Here is a 21,082-nt window from a genome sequence, read left to right on the forward strand (position 1 = left end):
TACGCCCCCTGCCCGGAATGTTCTGGGCCGGGAGCATGGAGGGGTCCGCCCGCGCGCGCCGCCGCCATGTCGTGTGGGGCGGGGCCGCCATGTTGTGTGCGGCCGTACCGCCGTGTTGTGTGAGGTGCTGAGGGCGTGTTGTGCGCGGCGATACCGCCATGTGGGCTGAGGACGATCCTCCAACTCCCCTGAGAGGCGTATCCGCCATTTTGCCGCGAGGCGGAGCCGCTGAGGCTGAGGCGGTATCGCCAATGTCCCCCTGAGGCGGAGCCGCCGTGCCGGCGGAGGCGGTGCGCTGTGGCCGTGAGGCGGGGCTGCCCTTGCGGCTCGGCCGGAGCGATGTGGGCGGTGCTGGGCAGGCTCGGCGTGGCGCAGGCCGTGGGCCCGGCCCGGTTGATCGCTGTGCGCCCCGCGGGTGCGGTGGCCGAATGGCGCTGAGGGGTGGGAGGGGAAGGAGGAGGAGGAGGGTGATGATGGTGATGAAGAGGAGGGCGGCACCCTGGGGGTGCTCATTGTGCGGTGACCCAGGGCTGGGGCCTCCTCCCGGGCCGGAGCTGTAGGCGCAGCGGGACCGCGTCAGGGGCACCAGCATCTTCAGGCTGTCATGGATGTCCCGCTGTTACAGATACAGTTTTGCTCAGCCTCGCCCCCTCTAATACACTCTTACTGCCTAGCTTGGGGTTCCTAATAATTGTTTTTCTCTCATCTTTCCAGCCGCAGGAGCCTTCTCCATACCCCACGTTACCATGGCCACCCACTTCTCCAAGGATCAGGAGAGAGTGCGTAGGAAATGGGTTACATGGGATATTATTGTCTGTGCAAAGAGGCTTTCCTCTCATTACAGCTCTGACAGCACGGCACTGGCTGCATCCTGCAGCTTCTGAGAGCTGCCAGTGCTGAAATCCGCCTGCTTTTTGTGTGTAATGTCAGTGGGGCCGATGCTGTGCAGCAGCACAGAGCTCACCTGCCTGCCTGAGCACCTCGAGCCTGGTGCTGCTGGAGGGGTTTCACTAATCCAGCTGTGCTCTCTGTCACATAATTATCCTTTTAAGCTTTGATTTTGTAAGATTACCTGCTGAGCTGGCACATGATGCTCATAAATGATCTTGTCGAGGAGGTGTAGTGGGTTTGTAATTCTGTGTACGGGGTGTGCAATTCTCTGTAGTGGGTTTGTAATTCTCTGTAGTGGGTTTGTAAATCTCTGTAGTGGGTTTGTTATTCTCTGAGTTGGGCTTGTAATGATGTGAATTTGGTTTGTAGTTCTGTCTATGGAGTTTGTAATTCCACACGTGGGGTTTGTAATTCCCTCCCCTGGATTTGTAGCCCGTGCCAGCTCAAACATTTACCCCCTGCCCAGCAATCTCAAACCGTGCCCCTCTTGCTGCCCAGTGCCTGGTCCACTGTGTGCCCAGGTGTGCTCTCTGAGGAGTTGTTGTTGCCCTGCCCTGCAGATCAGGTGTGTCAAGGGAGACCTGTTCTCGTGCCCGAGCACGGACGCCCTGGCTCACTGCATCAGCGAGGATTGCCGCATGGGCGCCGGCATCGCCGTGCTCTTCAAGAAGAAGTTTGGAGGCGTCCAGGAGCTCCTGGATCAAAGTGAGTGGTGCCTGAAGGAGCTCCTGATTTCCAGCAGGGAGGCTGTTGGAGCTTCTTGGGGTTATGGGGCGTGGCTGTTGTAAAAACACCTTGGTTTTGTGCTTTAGAGAAGAAGACGGGGGAGGTGGCCGTTCTGCAGAGGGACGAGCGTTACATTTACTACCTGGTAAGGGCTGGGGTGACACTGGGACACCTCCCTGGTTGTGTTCATGGAATCACAGAATGGTTGGGGTGGGAAGGGACCTTAAAGCTTATCCTGAGCAGAGACACCTTCCACTGTCTCAGGGTGCTCCAATCCCTGTCCAGCCTGGCCTTGGACACCTCCAGGGATGAGACAGCCACAGCTGCTCTAGGCAGCAGAATAGGGCTTCACCACCCTCACAGGGAACCATTCCTTCCCATTATCCCATCCCAGCCCTCTGGCAATGTGAAACCATTCCTGTTGTCCTGTCACTCCAGGCTCTCGTAAATAAATAATCTGTCTTGTTGGCTCCCTTTCGGCACTGGAAGGGAGTTTCTGGAATGTTCCTCTCAATAAGAGATGTGTCCTCAAACAGTGCCTATGAGGAGCAGCCAAGCTGTTGTGTGCATCTGCATTTCACCTTTACATGGACAGAACTGGCTGCTAAATTAGTGTTTTAAGCTGTGAAATGTTCTTTGCTCAGGACTTTCCACCATGACAAGTCTGGGTGTGGAGTTTTGGGATGTCAGGGAATGTGTGTGTTGTATCAGTATTTATAACAGACAGAAGTTTGTAGGGGTCATGGCCAAGGCACAGCTGAGCTTTTCTATTCTTCTGTAGATTACAAAGCAGAAGGTTTCTCACAAGCCCACCTACGAGAGCATGCAGAAGAGTTTGGAAGCCATGAAAGCTCACTGCCTGAACAACGGAGTCACTGACATCTCCATGCCCAGGTGAGGGGCTCAGCAGCTGGATGCCAAAGCTTGGGAGTTTATTTTCTAGAAGGGTGTCTGAGGGATGATCCCCTGCTGTGAAATAGGAATTGAAGCATCCACCTCTATCCAACTCCTCTGTTCAGTTGGGCAAATGTAATTTGCATTTCCCTGTGTGTTTGTTTCCTTGTTCTGCCCTCGTTCTGTGGGTTCATGGGGAGCTGTGGCAGGGCCACCTCAAACTGCAGCTGCTCCAGGGCTGGTTGGGCACAGCACAAGTCCCATCGAGGCTCTTTTGGTGCTTTATCTTCCAGGATTGGATGTGGACTCGACGGCCTGCAGTGGGAAAAGGTGTCAGCCATCCTTGAGGAGGTGTTTGAGAACACTGACATCAAGATCACAGTGTACAGCCTGTGAGCAGAACATCCAAGATCCCCATTTCCCCCAGTTTTGGGAGCAGAACCTCTGAACTGACAAGGGGGAACCTGTGTGTGGAGCACGTGCTGCATTCGGCTGTCACTCACTGCTGTGACAGTGACAGGGGCTTCCAGCAGCAACAAGCTCCAGAGGAGTTCATCTGGGCTGTGAACTAGCAGGAGGCAGCGGCGCTGTGCAAACCCTCGGGGAGCTCCCAGGGTGTCCCTGCAGCCACCAGGTGTCACTGGGGCTCCACGCAGTGAAACGGAGCCGCTGCCTCGGGGGACTCGGGGTTTTTCTTCGGGCTGGTGCTGCCCCACAGCGCTGGCACCTCTGCTTTGTTCTGTTTGCCGTGCCCTGCCTGGCACTGGGCTCACTCACCTGTTCTCACACGTGGAACGGTTTCATTTCTCCCTTCCACCCCAAATTGGGTTTGCTGAGGTCGTGCTCACTCGGGATCATGCTGTGATGTGAAATAAACACTGCCCTGCTGTTGGATTGCTACCTGTGGCTCTTCTGGGGACAGGCTGGGATTGCAGGGAATGCTGGAGGAGGGTAAATACACCTGGTGGGTGTGTTTTATTCAGCAGCTCTGTAATTTACAGTCTGCAGAGCTCTCTTTGGTGAGGATCCAAACAGGCTGGTGTGCTCTAAAAACTCACAGGATGGGGTTTAAGGTGGGATTTTCACATTTCTTTGTTTGTTGCATTTGTAGTCCAGGTGTTACACAAAGGTTGATGTTTGTCACCCAAAACTAAAGCAAATCAGGACCACCTCTGCTTCTGAGATCCATGGAAAGCTCCTGATTTGGCAGAGTTTGTTCCAGAACTGAGGAACTGCCACAGACCTTCCCTTCGTGTTTGGTTTTTAAACCCTCCCACAATAACAAATCTTCTGTTATTCTGCATGCCCAGAAAAATGCCAGGTGTGTTGAAGAAATATAAAAAAGGGACATAAGAGTTGGGAATTTTGTAGCATGGAAGTTGGAGCAATGAGCTGATCCAGAACAGGCATTGAGGCTGCTCATGGATTCAGTCTTTCCCCTTATTTGTATCTGGGTTTTTGTTCTGGTTCCTTACTCATGGCATCCCCGTGAGCTTTGTTTTACATGGAACATGATCCTGCTCTCCAACACTTGTGTGTACTCTGGAAATTTTTTTGGCATTTAGTTCTCTCTTCCCAGCTACAAAATATTCCCTGTGTGGCTGTCCCAGGATGTCCTTGAACTCAGACTTGTCAGGTTCAATTTAGGACTTCTTGCAAGTAGAGAAGAAGGAATAAACAGTGTTTTGGCTTTTGCAGTGGCTTCCCATTTTATTTCACTCTGCTTTTCCCAGGTTTATTTCCCAAACATTGTTTGATGTCCAGTTCTTGGCTCCATCATGATTTGGAGGAGAGCTGTCGGCCCTGAATTAAATCACAGCTCTGACTATTGAGGAGAACAGAGGGAGAAAACTTCTTTTTCACCTTTAAATCCATTTCTTTTCCCCTTTCTAATGCATTTATCTAACCAGCAGCTTTGTTCTAAGGTCTCTTCCCATGAAATATTCCCAGAGTGTGATCCCACAGCCTGCCTGTGGATCGCTGCCATCCCTTTCACCACAGCAATGGGTTTGGTTGGGGCAGGGAGGGGGAGGAACAAAAAACACCCAAAAAATCCCAAACACCAGAGGTCTGTGTTGTGTGTGTGTGTGTTTGGAGTCCCACAGGGCCTTGTCTCCCAGAGGCTGGTTCTCCATCCTGCTGGAATCAAAGCTTTGGGAAGCAGGACTGTCCCAGGTGTCCAGGTCTGTCACAGCTCTTCATGGATCCTTTCTGATCCTGGGGAGGGAAAAAGAGATGTCCTAGAGACTCAGAGGTGACTCTGCAACCACTGGGATTTCCTTTATTGGTGCTTTTTAGACTTTGAGGTGTGAGTAAAATCCCCTTCAATCTCCATTCCTCTCCCTGTTGTGCTGAACATCCCTGTGGGGAACAGGGGGGTGTTCTGGTGGCCCTGGAACCTTTTTGGTGGAGAAGACAGAAAAGCACAAAATCCCTTGGGAATGTGCTGTGGGGGAGCCTCTGGAAGGGGAAAGCCACTGCCTGGGATTGTTACCAATATTCAGCTGACAATAAAAGAAATTGGAACCCAAATTAAAGAGAAGAGAGTTAATGAGTGACCCCCTCACTCACCTGAACCTCAGTGCAAGATCTCCGCCAGCTTCTCCTCATAGTACTGAAAATTCTCCTGAATATCCTCCCAGGGCACAAAGGACTTGGCCTCCTCCCCTTCCTCCTGCTCCACAAAGTTCTTCCAGACATACTCAAAGTCTTGAGGCTTCATAATCCTCAGCTTGCAGCCGGCCTCCTTCATGCTCCTGAGGGCCGCCTGCATCTCGGGCTCCTCCCACATGAAGAGCCTGCCCACCATGATGGTGAGGCGCAGCCCCTTGTTCTTGCGCAGGGCCTCGCAGATCCTCTGGGCGCAGGTGACACAGGGGCTGGAGGACACGTACCAGGTGACATCGTGGCGGGCACCGGCCTGGCACGTGGGCAGGATGGTGTTGAAGAAAGCCATCTCGGCATGGGCAGCCGCGTGCTCGTCCTCCAGGTAGCCCCGGCTGGTCACCGGCTCCTTGCCCTGTGTCTCCACCACGTAGCACAGGAAGGTTTTGTTCCTGCCCGAGCTGTACTCCACGTTCCTGAACTGGAATTTGAAGAAGATGGCTGGGAGGCGTTCCCTGGGAGAGGGGAAAGAGCAGAGAGGAGGCTCAGAGGCAGATTCAGGTGAGGGTCACACTTTTGGGTCACCTCTACCCATGAGCAAATCACTGTATCACCCCTGATTTCTGTGTGTTCCAAGGTTTAGGTTATAAAATATCCAGGTGAAAATGTGGATTTCCTGTTGGAGTCCCTGCTGATAAACTTCACCTACTCTTTAAATTTATTGTCCACATCTTCCCTTCTGTGACTCCAGGATCACCTTGTGGTGGAACATCTCATGGGATGGCTCTGGAGATGGGAAGGGAAAGAGATGGGAAAGAGTGGGCAAAAATGCACGTGCTTCAAAGAATAGCACATTTCCTGCTTGGCATCCTGGATAATGAGTGCTTCTCTGGCTAAGGATTCTTTAACTGGTGATTTTTGAAGGGCAGACACGAGACACCCGTTCCAGAGCGATGTCTGCAATGAGTGGTTTCACAATAACATCAGGTTTTTAAATACATCAGAGGCACAGGGAATTTCATCCCTGGTTTAACTCTGACAGCAAAGGGGTCACAGCAGTGACGAGGTTGGCTCTGGCTTTTCATGGAACAGCTGAAGCAGCAGCAACCTGCTCCAGGATGGATTGACTCAGGCTGGATTGATGGGAGCTGCATTTAGCCAGCCCTTCCTGATGGATTTTCTTGCTTATCTCGGCGTGTGCCTGGGCTTAGCTGGGATGTTCACCTCGATGCTGCTCCCAGCACTTTGGAATCTGAATTAGTTCAATTAATAACGTTCCAAGAAGGAACAGAAGCAACACTCAGAGTCCATTCAACGCCTGGCAACCCCTGGTGTGATGAAATCCCCCCTGATGTCCTCCCCTGGCACAATCTGAGGCCATTTCCCCTCATCCTGTTGTCTTGGAGAAGAGGCTGATCCCCACCTGGCTCCAGCCTCCTGGAGAGTGAAAATGTTTATGGAAATAATTTAAAAACTGTTCACAGACACTGAATTCCCCAATATTCTCAATATAAACCCCTGCTCTGACACCAGGCTGGGGTGGCACAGCTCACCTGAGGATAGGGAAGGTCAAAATTGAAACTTCCCCTGAAAAGCATCATTAAATGACATTTTTTAGGGATTTCTCTATCCTCCAACATAATTTATCAGTTTTCCTTGCATAGCAAAGTGATAAATCATATTGAGACCAAAAAAAGGTTGAATTTTGAGGCAGAATCTTCAATCTGGGACTGAAGTTGCTGAAATCAGGTGGGCTGGAGGAAAGAGCAGCTACCCAGTGTGACCCTGGCACTGTCACACAGGAGAGAAGGAAAACATCTAATGAGGAAATAAAAATGTGGATTATCTAAAAGAGTAACAAGGAATTATTCCTACAAGGACCCTCATTTACACCTGGGGAAAAGTGGAAATAAATGTGGCAGGAAATGCTCCCAGATTGGGATTACAGGCTGTGTTCAGCCAAAAAAAAATGGGATAAAATTCTTAAAGAGAGTAATTGGCTTCCCAGGGATTCCTGGAAGCCAGACTCCTCCTGGAGCTGTGAGCAGCAGAGAGAGAACTTGGCTGGGAGTCCTGAGATGCCCCTAATCCAAGGGCTAAAGCTGAAATGCAACATAATTGGGTTTAAGTGCTTCTTTCCTGGCTGCACTTGTGTTTCCCCATCGCTCCCATAACTGCCTTGACTGGCTGGGAATTTGTAAATCTCTGGAAAAACCCTGCTGGTGATCCCAGCTCAAGGCCTGGCCTGATCTCCTGCTGTCCTTAAAACGAAACTAAAAAAATCCCCGGGGTTTTTCTGCCTCTTTGGGGCTCCTTTAGGATTTTTGTTACATTTCCTCCCTCTCCCCCTTGCAGGGTGGAAAATCATGTCAAAAATCCTGGAACACCATGGCATTCCCAGAGAGGATTTCACTGCAGGAAGGTGCTAAGGGAGTTTTCCAGCCATGATTAGCCCAGTCTTTGGCTTAGCAGGGAAGTTTGGACATCCTGCCCAGTCCCTCAGCACTTCTAACTGCAGGCTGAGTGCTTCTAGGCTAGAAAACCTCATTTCCTCATTAAATTTCATTTTAGGAGATGTTTTAAGTGTTCAGGGTTTGGCCCAGTGGTTTATATCCACAATTTAGCTCCATTCCTAGCAGAGGGATGTTCTTTCCTTAAAATCCACTGCTAATCATTTATTTCTATGACTATATGTGACAGAGACTGCTCAAAGAAGGGATTTTCTTCACATTTTGAGAAGAGAATGGAGATTTTTTTTTTTCTCCCTGAGCAGGAATGGAACCCAATTTTGTGGCAGGGGTGCTGTCCTGCCTCACTCATCTTGGTCAGAACAGGCAGCCAAATTTCACCTGCAGGGCCCATGGCACAGGCAGAAGGACTCCAGGGGTTATTTTGGAGGCCTGAGTTTTAAGTTTTATGTTTAAGTTGTAGTTTTAAGGAGCTGGAAGAAATCCTGGGTTTGGTTTATTTGCTGGGACACTCCTTTGGTGACTGATAAACGAAATCTGAGGGGAGAAGGACTCATCCTGCTGCTCCTCCAGGGACAGACACCCAGGGCTTTTCCTACTTGAAGCTGTCAATTATGGCTGAGTTCAGCTTCCACCAGAGCCCTGGGATATGCTGCTTTTCCAAAGGCCAGGCTCCCTGCTGCCCTGCTGCCTTCAAAACTGCCTCTTGTTTTGGAGCTTTTCTGCAAGTTGGGCTTTTTGGTTTCTTTATGAAAGTCAGGTTCCAGCTGTGGCTGTGCAGCTCTTGAAAATGTGAACCTTTAGGTCTCTTGAAAAATCCATCCCTCAGGCCCATCAAGCCAATCAGCCATGGCAGGGGTGTTTTTCCTGATCCACAGGTGGAGAAACTCTCAGACAAGAGCCATTGATCACAGCAAGAAATCAATACTGAGCTCTCATCAAAGCCAACACCTCCATCCCCATCCCGTCAGCGGGGCTGGGAGGGAACAGCTGCAGGAACAGAGCTGTTCCTATAAAACAAGTGCACTGCAGAAACAGAGCTGTTCCTACAAAACAAGTGCACTTCTGTGCCTGCCTGGTGGGAGTCCATCCTCTAAAAGTCAGCAAAACTTAGAACAAAATCCCACAATAAATCCAAACCATTCCAAACTCTTCAGAAACGCACTGCAGAAGATGCTGCTTGTGTTGCCCGACCTAAAAGCTGAGGCAGAGGCCACTGAACTCCCCCAATTCCATATTTAAATGCCAATCCCTTACCCTGTAACAATCTCAAAGGGTGGCAGGTCCTCCCTCTTCACCTTCTTCTTCTTCCCCTCGCCCTCCTCGGCGTTGTCGGGTTCCCCGTTCTGGGCATTGCTGGGCTCCTCCTGCTTCTCTGCCATCTTCCCCAGGACACTGGCACCGAGCTGTGGCCACTGGGAGAGAGAAAGAGCAATTTCTGAGAGCTCTGGGAGGAGGGAGAACAGAGCTGGGAGTTCCTGCCCCAGGCACAGTTGTCAGGAACTAAATATGGAACAAAGCGGCGGCGGCAGGGGCTGGACAGGGTTGGGTGACCCAGGGCTCTCAGGTGTCACCTCCTTCCCCTGCTCCCTCCAGCTCCTTTCAGCAGCCCCTTTTGCTCCCCTTTTAATTTCAAACCAAGTGACAACTTCTCAGGGGGCGGGAGGAGCCCATCATTCCCCCTGATGGAAAATCCTGGAAGCTCTGGGGTGTATTTATCCCGAGGGGTGACGGATGGCTGGCACGGGGCACTCCCTGCTCTCACAGCCCTCTCCCTCCTCTGCCAGTGGATTCCACGGCTGACCTTGAAGGACCAGCTCAGCCTGGCCTGGCTCAGACAAGAGGGGAAAAAGTCGTGGTCATTTTGCTGGAAATTCTCTGGTTTTGGTAGGTTTGGCTTCCTGGATCACCTCGAGCATCCTGTGGTTCCTCCCACCTGCTCATGCAGGACTCTGAGGGGGAAATCTCCTGGTTGGAGCTGTAAATCCAAGCCAGAACCTTCTCCCAAATATTTGGAAGTCCTGCTGGAATTCCCAGAGGGCAGCAGTGCTGCTTCTCCCATTGTTCTGCATTTTCCTCCCGAGTGTTCCAGAAGTTCCCAGTGCACTGGGTGTGTCTGGCTTGGAGGGGTTTTTCCCTCTCTTTTTTGTTCCCTTCAGGATTATATGAAACTATCCCAGCATCTCACTCTCAATTTCAATCATTCACAGTTTGTATCACTCCTGCCTGAGCCAAGTTTAATTAAAAACCTGAGTGAGGTTTTCCCAGGGACCAATCCTGGCCACGCCATGGGGCAAAGGAGGGGGGAAGAGTGTGGCTGTGCAGGATTTTGGAATCAAAGCACACTGGAAATCAAACCTGTGGGCTCTGCTCAGGACCCACCACCAGCAAACTCTGAGTAAATGTGGAATATTCAGCTGTATTTGATGGAGTATTCAGCCAGTATTAGTGAAAAAACCTGCTCTTAGCTTGAGGAGGAGAAGAGGTATTCCATAAAAATCAAATCACTGGGAATGTCTGCTTTGGAGCCAAGTCAGCCTTTGTGATCCTGTCAAATTCAGCTCTTTAGAGCCTTGGCAGGAGGCTGCACCATCACAACGTGAAATAAATCCACACCATCAGGCAGGTCATTTATTACCAGAGAAAATTAATAACAAATTAGCACAGATAATTAATTCTGGCTGCTCTTCCCAGCCCCCTGCCTTTGCTGGGCTGGATTTCCTTTGTAGCTTTTCCCCAGTGCCACCGTGGGTGCAGTTTTTGGGGACAGAGCCCCCCTTTGAAGAGTTGTTGTTTAGGTGGTGTTGTTCAGGTGACAGAGCTGGCCGTGGTGACAGCCCAACCAAGGATTTGACAAATTTCAAGACATCCTATCCATGGAACATATATCTTCCACGGTGCAGGATTTTATTTCTTTTTAAGCCTGGAATACTTTCCTGCAGGGCAGGGGTGGTGTTTTGCCTCCTGTGTGGTGACAACGCTCAGATTCCACCTCCCCTGTCCAATTGCTGTCACCTCTGACATTTCAGGGGCTGCTTTTAGGGTGGGAATCCTCTCCCAATGACTGACAGCTCATTTCCTCCTAATCCTGGTATTTTCAAGCAGCATCTCAGCCCCTCTCCAGTCCCTCTGACCCACTCTGCTTTATTTTTGGAAGCTCTTCGTGGCTGGGGTCCCAATTTTGCTGCAGCTTTAGCCTGGCCCCTGCGAGGGCTGAGCTCTAATCTAATCTGGGGAATGTGGCACCGAGGCTCCCCCTCTCTCCAGCCTTTCCCAGCTGCTTCCCCAGCTCCTTCTAGGGCAGTGCTTGGAGCAGCCAGGATCCAACCCCCACTGCAGCCAAAAATATAAAAGGGCACCACGGAGCTGCTGTGTCGGAGCTGGGCGTGGGTGAGGGCTCTGCTGGCTGCTTGTGACCCCAGATGTGTCCCCAGGGGCCTCCCAGCAGCACTCAGGGGACCCCAAACTGCAGAGTTTTTACTCCACCCGTCTCTGTCCCCACTGATTTCATATTTTACCCACTTGGCTCTGAATTTGTTCATAAAATCCCTCTGGGATCATCGAGTCCAAGCTGAGCACTCGGTGCCACCTCCAGGTGCCACCTCCAGGGACAGGCACTCCAAACCCCCCTGGGCAGCCCCTTCCAGCCCTTTCCATGTGGAAATTCCTGCTGATGTCCAACCTGAGCCTCCCCAGCCCAGCCTGAGGCCGTTCCCTCTCCTCCTGTCCCCGTTCCCTGGGAGAAGATCCCAAATCCCCCCCGGCTGTCCCCTCCTGGCAGGGAGTTGTGCAGAGCCAGAAATTCCCCCTCAGCCTCCTTTGCTCCAGGCTCAGCCCCTTCCCAGCTCCCTCAGGATTCTCCAGGCCCTTCCCAGCTCCCTCAGGACTCTCCAAACCCTTCCCAGCTCCCTCAGCACTCTCCAAACCCTTCCCAGCTCCCTCAGGATTCTCCAAACCCTTCCCAGCTCCCTCAGGATTCTCCAAACCCTCCCCAGCTCCCTCAGCCCTGCCAGGGGATCACAGCTCAGTGACAGGGACACCAGGACAGGCCTAAGGCACAGCCTGTGCTGGGAGAAGCTTCCAGGCTCTGCTGGAGTTTTGGATTTTGAGGATCTGCATCCATCCAAGTCCAGAGCAGCTCCTTCAGTGGCTTCAGAGGCACCTCGGAGCCCTCTGATGGCTTTTGTCCCCCAGCAGGGATCTCTGCAGCCCTGTGTCCCCTGCAGGCCGTGGCTGTCACCCTGATTTTTTAAGTTTTTCTAAACTTTCTGATGTTTACATTCTTGTAAGGAACTTTCTCACACACTTTATGTAAATAGCTTCTTGGTTTGCATTCTTTTATGGAGGAGGAAAAATTTGATGGTTTGCTCAGTGTCATTGCAGAGGTGACACTGTCACCCTCCAACCCACTGTCACTTTTGGAAATCTAGAAATGTCGCAGTCAGAAATTAAATCTAAATCTATAAATGTTGGAAATCTAGAAATGTTGCAGTCAGAAATTAAATATTCTCTTTTTAGCATCAGAGAGCTGCATGTCTGTGTGGTGTTAGTTTGTGTCCCGTAGTGACAGCTGTCCCTGTCCCTGTCCCTGCAGCAGCCATTCCTGGAGTTAACCTGGCTGTTCCCATCACCCACACCTGCCTGCCACAGGCCCTGCCAGGAACAGGGAGCTTTTATGGCTTTGTGGGGCCCGGGGAACATTTTGGGAGAGATGGGAGAGTGAAACAGGAGCCTGGCTGGGTGAGTCATGGCTCAGCCCTGCTCTCCATGCCGAGGGGACAGCTGGTGGCACTAACAAATGTCTCCCTAGAGACACTGTATGCCTGCCAGCCCCCTCCTGCTTTTTCCAGCTGTAACTACGGGACAAAAAAAATAAACACCGACAGCTTCTCTTCCTTTGGGGCTCTCACCTGGCCCTCTCCTCCTGCCTTGGTGGAACCCAGGAAACTCCTCTGGCTGCCCAGGGGGTCAGAGACCTTGGCACAGAGCCCAAGACCTCCCTGTGCCTTAGATTTAGCCCTTGGAAAAATAATTACCAACCTTTATAGGAAGATTTACAAGTCAAAAGAGTTTAAGTAGAACGATAGTGAATTTATCACAGGGTGAAAAATCGATTTTGGGGGTTTATAGAATGGGGCTCGGGGTCCCAATTTGGAGGAATTTGGGTGTGCCTTGTCCTTTTTCCTTCTTCTTCTTGGCCTCCATCTTCTGGGTGATGGTGGCACTTTTGGATTGGTTTAGAGTAGCAGCAGCACCTGTCTAACACAGGTGATGGGTATTGGGCAGTTATGGTAAATACTGTACACCCAGTTTTTAGTGTAAAAGACAACACCAGTGTGCCTCAGCCCAACTGCCAGACAGAGGGTTGGAAAAAGAATTTTGTAGATAAAAAACAATAAACAACCTTGAGAATGAGAACTGAAGAGTTCTGACTCCTCCTTGGACTGCCAGGCTGGGAAAAGAGACTTCCTAACACACCTCGGATTCCCAGACTGCCTCGGCACCAAAAGGGTTTCAGGGAGGGCTGGAAATGCTCCTGTCCCATGGGATCGACCTGGGCAGTGCCCAAATCCTGCTGAAAGCTGCTCCAGCTGTGCTGAGCCCCAGCTGAGGGATGCTCTCACCTGCCTCACCTTCCATCCACACCCTCCTGGCTCTCCGTGCCCAGCCTGGCACGGGAGGAGCCTTGGCAGGTGCTGCTGCCTCCCCAATTAATTCCCAGCCCAAGTGGGAATTACTGACAGCTCCCAGCAGGGCTGCAGCTCCTGCTCTGCTGGAAGGAGAGCTCCGAGCACAGGAATTCGTGTCCTGCAGCAGCAGCAGAGCTGTGTCACCTGCAGGAGGTGACAAACCCTGGGTGGGGCTTGGACAGCTCCAGGGAGGGAAATCAGGGAGAGCTGCAGGGTGAGAGGAGGGAGAGGAAAAAGGGGGGAAGGAAAAAGGGGGAAAGGGAAAAAGAGGGGAAGGAAAAAGGGGGGAAGGAAATGGAAAAGAGGAAAGGGAAGGGAAAAGGGGGAAGGAAAGGGAAAAGGGGGAAAAGGGGAAAGGAAAAGGAAAGGAAAGGTAAAAATAAAGGAGAGGATTTGCCCATTCCAAAAGCAAATCTGGGGTTGGGGCTGTACAAACATGAGCTTGGACAGGGTTTGACCCCACCTGGGACAGTGGGAGGTGTTCCTTTAGTTCCTTTCCATCCCAAACCATTCCAGAATTCCAGGATTCTGTGAAACCAAGGCTGCTTTGGGGCTGTGCTGCACAGTCTGGGCAAGAAACCCTCCAGATGACTTTGAAATGTCATTAAAGTTATTTTTATGCAAGGGGGTTCAGTGTATCTGTTTAAACAGCAAATGCACCAAATGATGCTTTAAATATTAATACAGGAGGGTGTCTCACTGCATTTAATTTTCCCAGTTGATTTCAAGTTGCTCTGGATAGCACAGGGAGGAATATTTGCTATTTTTGCTGCCTGTGAGAAGAGGCAGAAGGCAAAGAAAAGCTCCTTCAGCACTTACAGGTGGGAGGAGGAGAAACTGGAAGGAAAACAAGAACAATGCAGCCAGTCCCAGCAGCTGGGAAAGTGGGGAGGGCACACACAGAAAAAAAATCTATTAATCTTAATTTCAGATTTTCCTTTGCCTGCAGAAAGAAGTGGGAAGAGGAAATCGACCCAATTTATGAAAGCTGATCAAATATGCATTCATCTATTTAATTGGAAATGTTATTAAAGAGTCGCAGGTATGAGCCAGATCTAGAGCCATCAATTCAAATGAGATTTAAATAATTCTCTCCCCTTTCCAAAAGGAGATAAAGGCTCCTTTAATCCCTCCTGCCTTCCCTGGATGGCTCTGCTCACCCCTGTTCCCTGAGGACAGGGTGGGCAGAGCCAAAATCACCCTGAACTCGCCCAAATCCAACGAGCAGCCAGAGCCCACCTTCATCTGAGGGAGAAATAATTTACATTTGTCCTTTGGCAGGAGGGACTTCCTGGGAGACACAGAAGCTGTAAAGAAGAGCAGTGGTATCACAGGAAAGAAAGCCCTGAAGTGTTAGAGGATTTCTTTTTTTATTTCTTTTTATTTTTCCAGCAGTTTTGGATGTCACCAGTGCTGCTTTGTGGGGCTGCTCCTGCTCCCAACCTTTTCCTGCAGCTTTTCCCTGGGACACACAGCCCTGGGGAGAGAAATCCCGAGCCAGGGAGGGAAAACAATGGATCAAAGTGACAGAATCAGCAAATTTTATAAGGAATGTTACAGATTCCAGCTGCTGCCAGCTCCTGGGCTTTGTGTCTCAGTGGTTCTGAGCCCAGGCTGGATCCAGGAATGTTCAGCATCTCCCAAAGCCCAGCTGGATGGGGCTCAGGGGGGTCCCAGGGGCAGGAATTGTCCTGCTCACCTCACAGCTGGGCTGGTGGCACAGAGGAGCCCATCACAGGGATGGCCCCAAGGCTGGGTGTCCCCAAGGGAGGGACCTTGGGCACCTTTTGGCTTCCAAACCCACCCAGGAATGAATCCACCTCCCAAATCCCTTCCCTGGAGCTTTTGGGAGCCTCACCCCGAACCAGTCCGGCCAGAAGAACTCAGACTTATTTATTTATTTCTTTATTCTCCAAAGAACCAACAGCTTGTTTTATTCAAAGCAAATCCAATTTATGTTACAGCCCCAGCTGAGCCCTCCCACCCCCCATTACAGCCCCAATTAATTCATTACAGCCCCAATTAATTAATTACAGCCCTGATTACAGCCAGTGCCAGGAAGAAGATCCACGTGTCCCTTCTCTTTACATTTAGTGCTTTTAAAAATGTGAATTCTGTCTGGAGACAGCAGAGCTTGTCCAGGGAAAGGGGGAGACAAGGATGAGCCCCTTGTGCCTGGTTCCATCCCATTCCTTTGGAATTCCTGTGATTTTAACCTTCCCTGATTAATAATGGCAAGGAAATGCTCCAGGATGAGGCACCTGAGAGATTCTGCTTTTTGCTAATTATATAATTAATTACAGGCAGTGGGAGCAGGCTCACCAATCTGACTGAAAAGAAAAAGAACAAAATGAAGTTTTCTTCAAAGGCACTGCTGTGAGCTTTTCAGTCCTGCTGAGGAATGGCACGTGGAGGTGGGAGAGAGGAATTTCCTCCTGGGGCTGCTCACTGCAGGCAGGGGAAGGGGTGGGATGCTCCCAAACAGGAGGCAGAGCCCAATCTCCAGCCAGCAGCAGAGCAAGACCCAGCCCTGCTGGCAGATAAAGAGCTGAAGCACAAACTGGGGCACACAGGAACACGAAGCAACAGCAGAAAGAGCAAAAAGAAAAAAGGAGAAATTTCTTTTTAATAATCGAATATTTTCTTTAAAAAATCAAGTAATAAAAAAAATTAAGTATTTTCTTAAAATATCAAGTCATAAAAAAAAATCAAGTATTTTCTTTAAAATCTAGTAATAAAAAATCAAGTTCTTAAAAAAAACCCAAGTAATTTCTCTAAAAATCGAGTAATTTCTTCTTAAAAATCAAGTAATATATATTTTAAAATCAAGTCATTTCTTTAAAAAATCAAGTAATTTCTTTTAAGAAAACAAGTAATATAAATTTTTTTAAAATCAAGTAATTTCTTTTTAAAAATCAAGTAATTTCTTTAAAAAAGTAAGTTCTTCTTAAAACCAAGTAATCTATATTTTTTAATCAAGTAATTTCTTTAAAAAAATCAAGTAATTTCTTAAAAAAAGATCCATTTATTTAAAAAAATTAAAACCAAATCAAGTAAGTTCTTTAAAAAATGGGTGTGCAGAGGTGAAGGCCATTTTGGTTTGGTCCCAGCAGAGGAGATGGGATTTGCCAGGTGTGTGCCCAAGCTCTGCTCTGGGGGATGGTGGGGAGGGGTTCCCAGCCTGAATTATTCCAGGTAATAACTGCTGGAATTTGACCTGGTGCCATTTGGGGAGGAGGGAAGAGGGGCAGGTTTGGAGCTCTGCAGGGGAAGGTGCAGGACAGACCCTGAATTCTGGATGTGTCCTGGTCTTACCCTGCATTGTGTGGGATCATTTTTCATATAAAAGAAAATTTCCCTTGGTTTTGTACAAAAGGAAGTCTGTGAACAACTCCAGAACCTCCCCCTGTGCAAAGGTGAGAGTTCTCTCTGCTGTGGGTTTAGAAATTAAAATAGAAATGCACATTAAAAAATCAGCTGGAGAAAACCCCATTAATGGAAGGAATAGTGCAAACCTTTCCCCGTGGAGCTGGGAGGAGGAGGAGGAGGAGGCAAATCCCAAAACGAACCCTGAAATTGTTACAGCTCAGTTCACCTCTGCAGCAACACCTCTCTTCCCAGAGAAAAGCAAGGCACAATTCTCCCCAAGAATATTTCTGGGGGGGTTTCACATCCTCTGAACCTCAGAGAAAGGAAAAACAATTCTCATCATTTGCTGTACTTTGTGCAAAAGTAGAATGCAGGATGGGGATCGTTCACCCAGTGATGGTGTTTGTTTCCCCACAGTGATGGTGTTTTGTATCCAGAATTGAGTGCTTAGCAGATTCAATTTGAATGTAATGTAATATAGAATAACAATAATACCAAATGAAGTCATTAATTAGCCATCTAACAAGATAAAGTCACATGCATCGTTTCTCTCTCCCTTCAGCAGGGAACGAAGTGAACACACTTTTTTTCCCCTGAAAATTCGCTTCACCTCAGGCCAGTTAACAACACAAAAAGGGATTTTAGTCGCTCTTGCCCGACTTCTGCTGGGGGTTGTCCTTCCAGATGCGGATGGTGAGGCAGGTGGCCATGGCCAGCCAGCCCAGGTAGGGCAGCAGCAGCAGCGCTGCCAGCCGGTTGATGCGGTACCAGGAGCACAGCGTGCCCAGCGCCAGCCCGTCCAGGCACAGCACATCGATCACAGCCTGCGGCAGGGGGAGAGGGCTCAGCCCGGGCTGGGCAAGGCGGCACGGCCCCGCCCTGGGCTGCCAGGATGGCACGGAGCCGGGGGGAGCTGGGGCAGGGTGGGGGCTGGCACTGGAGAGACCCCGACCCCCAATATTGTCCCTGGGCTCTGATCTGTGACACCTGTGTGACACCAAGAGTAATTAATGTGCTCATCTCTGCTCATTATGGAATCCCACAGATGAACACCCTGCTCGTGGCCAGTGTCCCCTTTGCTGGCACAACCTGCTGGTGCTGGTGGCCACTGAACAAGCTCTCCAAAGTACCCAGGTACAGGTGGGGAAGAGGGACAAGGATGGGGGCTGGCACTGGAGAGATCCCAACCCCCAGGATGGGCTCTGCTCACACCTGAGTGTGTCACACCACGAGCCCACACTAATTAACGTGCTTTTCTCATTATCACATCCCGCAGATGAGCACCCTGCTCATGGCCAGTGCCCCTTTTGCTGGCACAACCTGCTCATGGCTGTGGCCACTGAACAAACTCTCCAAAATACCTGGGGAAGTGGGACAGGGGTGGGAGCTGGCACTGGAGAGACCCTGACCCCCAATATTGTCTCTGGGCTCCCATCAGTGACACTTGTGTGACACCACAAGTAATTAATTAATGTGCTCATCTCTGCTCATTATGAAATCCCACCCTGCTCGTGGCCAGTGTCCCCTTTGCTGACACAACCTGCTCCTGACAGTGGCTACTGAACAAAGCCTCCAGCTGCACCTTTCACCCCCAGAGTGACAAAATCCAGGTAGAAACACCAATCCCCAGCTGTGCCTGTGCCCCCTCGGGCTTTGGCACCTGAGCAGAGCCTGGTGGCCCAGCCCGGGTGTGGCACTGCCCAGCCCCGCCCTGGCTGTGCCCGATAAACCCCCGGGAGCTGCTCCCAGCAGGGATGTGACAGTGCTGTTGTCACTCAGGGTGTGACCCCACAAGGGGCTTTATCTCCCAGCCCCGACCCTTAACTGGGGGGTGCAGCCCTGGCAGTGCCCAGCCCCGCTCCCCACCCCGGCTATCGCAGCGGGGCTGGCCAGCCTCTTACCCTTGTGTGTGGGCAGGAGTGGCTGCAGCCCCAAATTCCCACATCACTCCCCTCAGCACGGCCCCAAAGCACCCCAAAGCACCCCAAAGCCCCCTTACCATGTTCAGGTTGTGGGCACCGAAGAACAAGGGTGGCCATGCCCAGTTGAGCACCAGCTGAGCCCCGTAGAGCCCCAGAGGGAGGATGGCCTTGCTGCTGCAGCCCCCCAGGTCGTTCCACACCAGGTAGGAGGCGTAGCTGTGAGGAGGGACACCCGTTAGTGCCACCCTGGGTGGGCACAGAGTCCCTCCTGCAGCTGTGTTTGCCCCAGCAGAGACTGGCAGCACAGCGGGGTCCAGGTCGGGCACTGGGAGCAGGGACAGGGAACAGCTCTGGGCAGGGCCAGGCTGAGATCAGGAGAAGTTCTTCCCTCAGAGGGTGCTGGCACTGCCCAGGCTCCCCAGGGAATGGCACAGCCCCGAGGCTGCTCCAGGAGAGTTTGGACACTGCTCCAGGGATGCCCAGGGTGGGATTTTGGGGTATCTGTGCAGGGCCAGGAGCTGCACTGGATGATCCCCTTGCAGCTGGGAGCATTCCATGATTCCATTCCACAATTCCCTGTCCCTCCCTCCTCCCAAACCTCCCCTGTCCCACCAAAGTGGCTCCTGACCCCTGCCCAGTGCTGGTGGTGGCATCCCCCCAGGCTGTGTCCCTGTCAGCAGCGTGGCTGGGTCGCACCTGGCTGGGACGGGGTCACACCTGGCTGGGATGGGCTCACACCTGGCTGGGTCACACCTGGCTGGGATGGGCTCACACCTGGCTGGGTCACACCTGGCAGGGACGGGGCAGAGCCTGGCAGGGCTGAGGGCTGTGCCAGGGCCAGCAGGACAGCAGGACACTCACCCCATGCCCGTGTACAGCATGGTCCAGGCCACAGGGAACACTCTGCGGGACGGGCACCAGGAAGGTTTTTTCAGCTTCTCGTACCACTCTGGGATCTCCTTCCTGTTCAGGAACCAGCCAAGGAATCCTCCAACGTGGGGCAGGACGGTGAAGCCCACGGTGTAAGCCCACATCCTCCCTCAGGGGCTTGAGATTGCTCTTTTCCTGCTCTAAGTTAAAAGCAAAATCACAGCACCACTTTTAAAGGACTTTTTCCCTACTTCCATCCTTTAATTCCATGTCCCACTTCAGCCCCTAAGGCAGATGGAAAGGATTGAATGTGTTCAGCCCTCTCAGAAGTGGGGATTATTCCTGTCTGGGATGTTTTCCCCCATGATTTTCCCACTCTTTCACAGCTCCCTGCCATATTCTGGTGTGAGGGCTGTCCCCATCCCTGCTCCTGGGGCTGGCAGGTGCCTCCTGGAGCTGCTCCCCCTTCTCTGCTGCCCTCAGGATGGAAACCCAGACTCCATCCAGACTTCCCCATGATTTTTCAATATGAATTTCTATTTTAATTTCTATTTTAAAAGAAGTCTGTGACAGAAAAATCCTTCCAGGAACACACAGCAGAGAGAACTCTCACCTTTGCACAGGGGGAGGTTCTGGATTTGTTCACCAACTTCCTTTTGTACAAAACCAAGAGAAATTTTCTTTTATAATAAAAAAGTTCCCACACAGTGCAGGGTAAGACCAGGACACATCCAGAATTCAGTGTCTGGCATGCATCTTCCCCTGCAGAGCTCCAAACCTGCCACTCTTCCTTCCTCCCCAAATTCCCCTTCCCTCAGGATCCAGGCAGGAATGAAACCCCCATTAAGATTCGTCAGGAATGGCAGCAGGAGCTGCCAGCAGAGCAGTTCTGAGCTGTCAGCACGGGCACAAAATGCACCTGGGAAGGTTTGGGGTTTAGGAATGCAGGAGGAGCAGTCCCTGAGCCAGGGAAATGGGGAATAGGGGATGGGACTGACCTCCACAGGCTCTGCTTGGATTGCAGCTCACAATTAACACTCTGCTGCACGCTCAGCTAATTAGCTAATTGTGATTGTTGTCACCACCCCGCGCTTGGGAATGCCGAATTCCCACCTCACCAAGGGACAAACACCTCAACCAACAATTCCTTCACCTGACAATTTATGGCACTCTCAAAGTACCCAGAGAAGCAGCAAACAGCTGGAAACTGACCCAAATCCAGCTCTGCTTTAGATGTCACCCAGCCCTGCCACCTTCTGCTCCCCACACACCCCGCAGGAACGGAATGTGGGGAAACACTGAATTTCCCCCAATTCCTTTGGGGCTGCAGAGGGGGAAGGAGGGTTGGAAAACCTTCTTCTGTTTTTTCTCAGCTGCCTGAGCCTTACCTGGGTCAGTGCCTCGCTGTGCCTGGCCGAGGGAAGGGCTGGGACATCCAGGACGGGCTGTCCCCACCGGTGATCCCCGAGTGCCGCAGCTGCAGCCGGGTTTTACCCAAACGGCCCCAAACTGGGCGGAGAGCTGGGGCTGGGGCTGATTAAACTGGGAGCTCCTGCTGGGACAGGCACTGGGAGTTCGGGGTGCTGGAACCCAGGGACAGGCACTGGGAGTTTGGGGTGCTGGAGCTTGGGGACAATTGCTGGGAATT

At 51.3% G+C, this 21,082-nt stretch overlaps 3 protein-coding genes across 7 annotated transcripts; 1 reads left to right on the forward strand and 2 right to left on the reverse strand.

Annotated features, from left to right (window-relative positions):
- The first annotated feature begins 9 nt into the window (after window positions 1–9).
- Window positions 10–3,405, forward strand: OARD1 (O-acyl-ADP-ribose deacylase 1). Of its 3 annotated transcripts, none has more exons than XM_018923431.3 (6): window positions 10–124; window positions 715–779; window positions 1,452–1,596; window positions 1,704–1,762; window positions 2,399–2,511; window positions 2,805–3,405. In XM_018923431.3, the coding sequence occupies exons 2-6, from the start codon at window positions 747–749 to the stop codon at window positions 2,905–2,907; spliced, it is 453 nt and encodes a 150-aa protein (XP_018778976.1). In that variant the 5' UTR covers window positions 10–124; window positions 715–746; the 3' UTR covers window positions 2,908–3,405. The 3 variants fall into 3 exon arrangements, with proteins under 3 accessions (XP_018778976.1, XP_009096614.1, XP_018778975.1); XM_009098366.4 differs by lacking the exon at window positions 10–124 and adding an exon at window positions 131–415; XM_018923430.3 differs by lacking the exon at window positions 10–124 and adding an exon at window positions 131–290.
- Window positions 3,406–4,194: 789 nt separating this feature from the next.
- Window positions 4,195–9,179, reverse strand: APOBEC2 (apolipoprotein B mRNA editing enzyme catalytic subunit 2). The gene is made up of 3 exons (XM_050985193.1): window positions 8,841–9,179; window positions 5,083–5,630; window positions 4,195–4,728 (listed from the first exon to the last, which is right to left on the reverse strand). The coding sequence occupies exons 1-2, from the start codon at window positions 8,963–8,965 to the stop codon at window positions 5,090–5,092; spliced, it is 666 nt and encodes a 221-aa protein (XP_050841150.1). The 5' UTR covers window positions 8,966–9,179; the 3' UTR covers window positions 4,195–4,728; window positions 5,083–5,089.
- Window positions 9,180–15,156: 5,977 nt separating this feature from the next.
- Window positions 15,157–20,979, reverse strand: TSPO2 (translocator protein 2). 3 transcript variants are annotated; one of them, XM_050985238.1, is made up of 4 exons: window positions 20,823–20,979; window positions 19,426–19,634; window positions 18,642–18,780; window positions 15,157–15,833 (listed from the first exon to the last, which is right to left on the reverse strand). In XM_050985238.1, exons 2-4 carry the CDS (start codon window positions 19,596–19,598, stop codon window positions 15,636–15,638), a joined length of 510 nt encoding a protein of 169 aa, XP_050841195.1. In that variant the 5' UTR covers window positions 19,599–19,634; window positions 20,823–20,979; the 3' UTR covers window positions 15,157–15,635. The 3 variants fall into 3 exon arrangements, with proteins under 3 accessions (XP_050841195.1, XP_050841197.1, XP_050841198.1); XM_050985240.1 differs by having other exon boundaries at window positions 19,426–19,629; window positions 20,823–20,948; XM_050985241.1 differs by lacking the exon at window positions 15,157–15,833 and adding an exon at window positions 16,434–17,466 and having other exon boundaries at window positions 20,823–20,976.
- Between the last annotated feature and the right edge of the window lie 103 nt (window positions 20,980–21,082).

Source organism: Serinus canaria, chromosome 26, assembly GCF_022539315.1.
Source record: "Serinus canaria isolate serCan28SL12 chromosome 26, serCan2020, whole genome shotgun sequence".
Lineage (NCBI taxonomy): Eukaryota > Metazoa > Chordata > Aves > Passeriformes > Fringillidae > Serinus > Serinus canaria.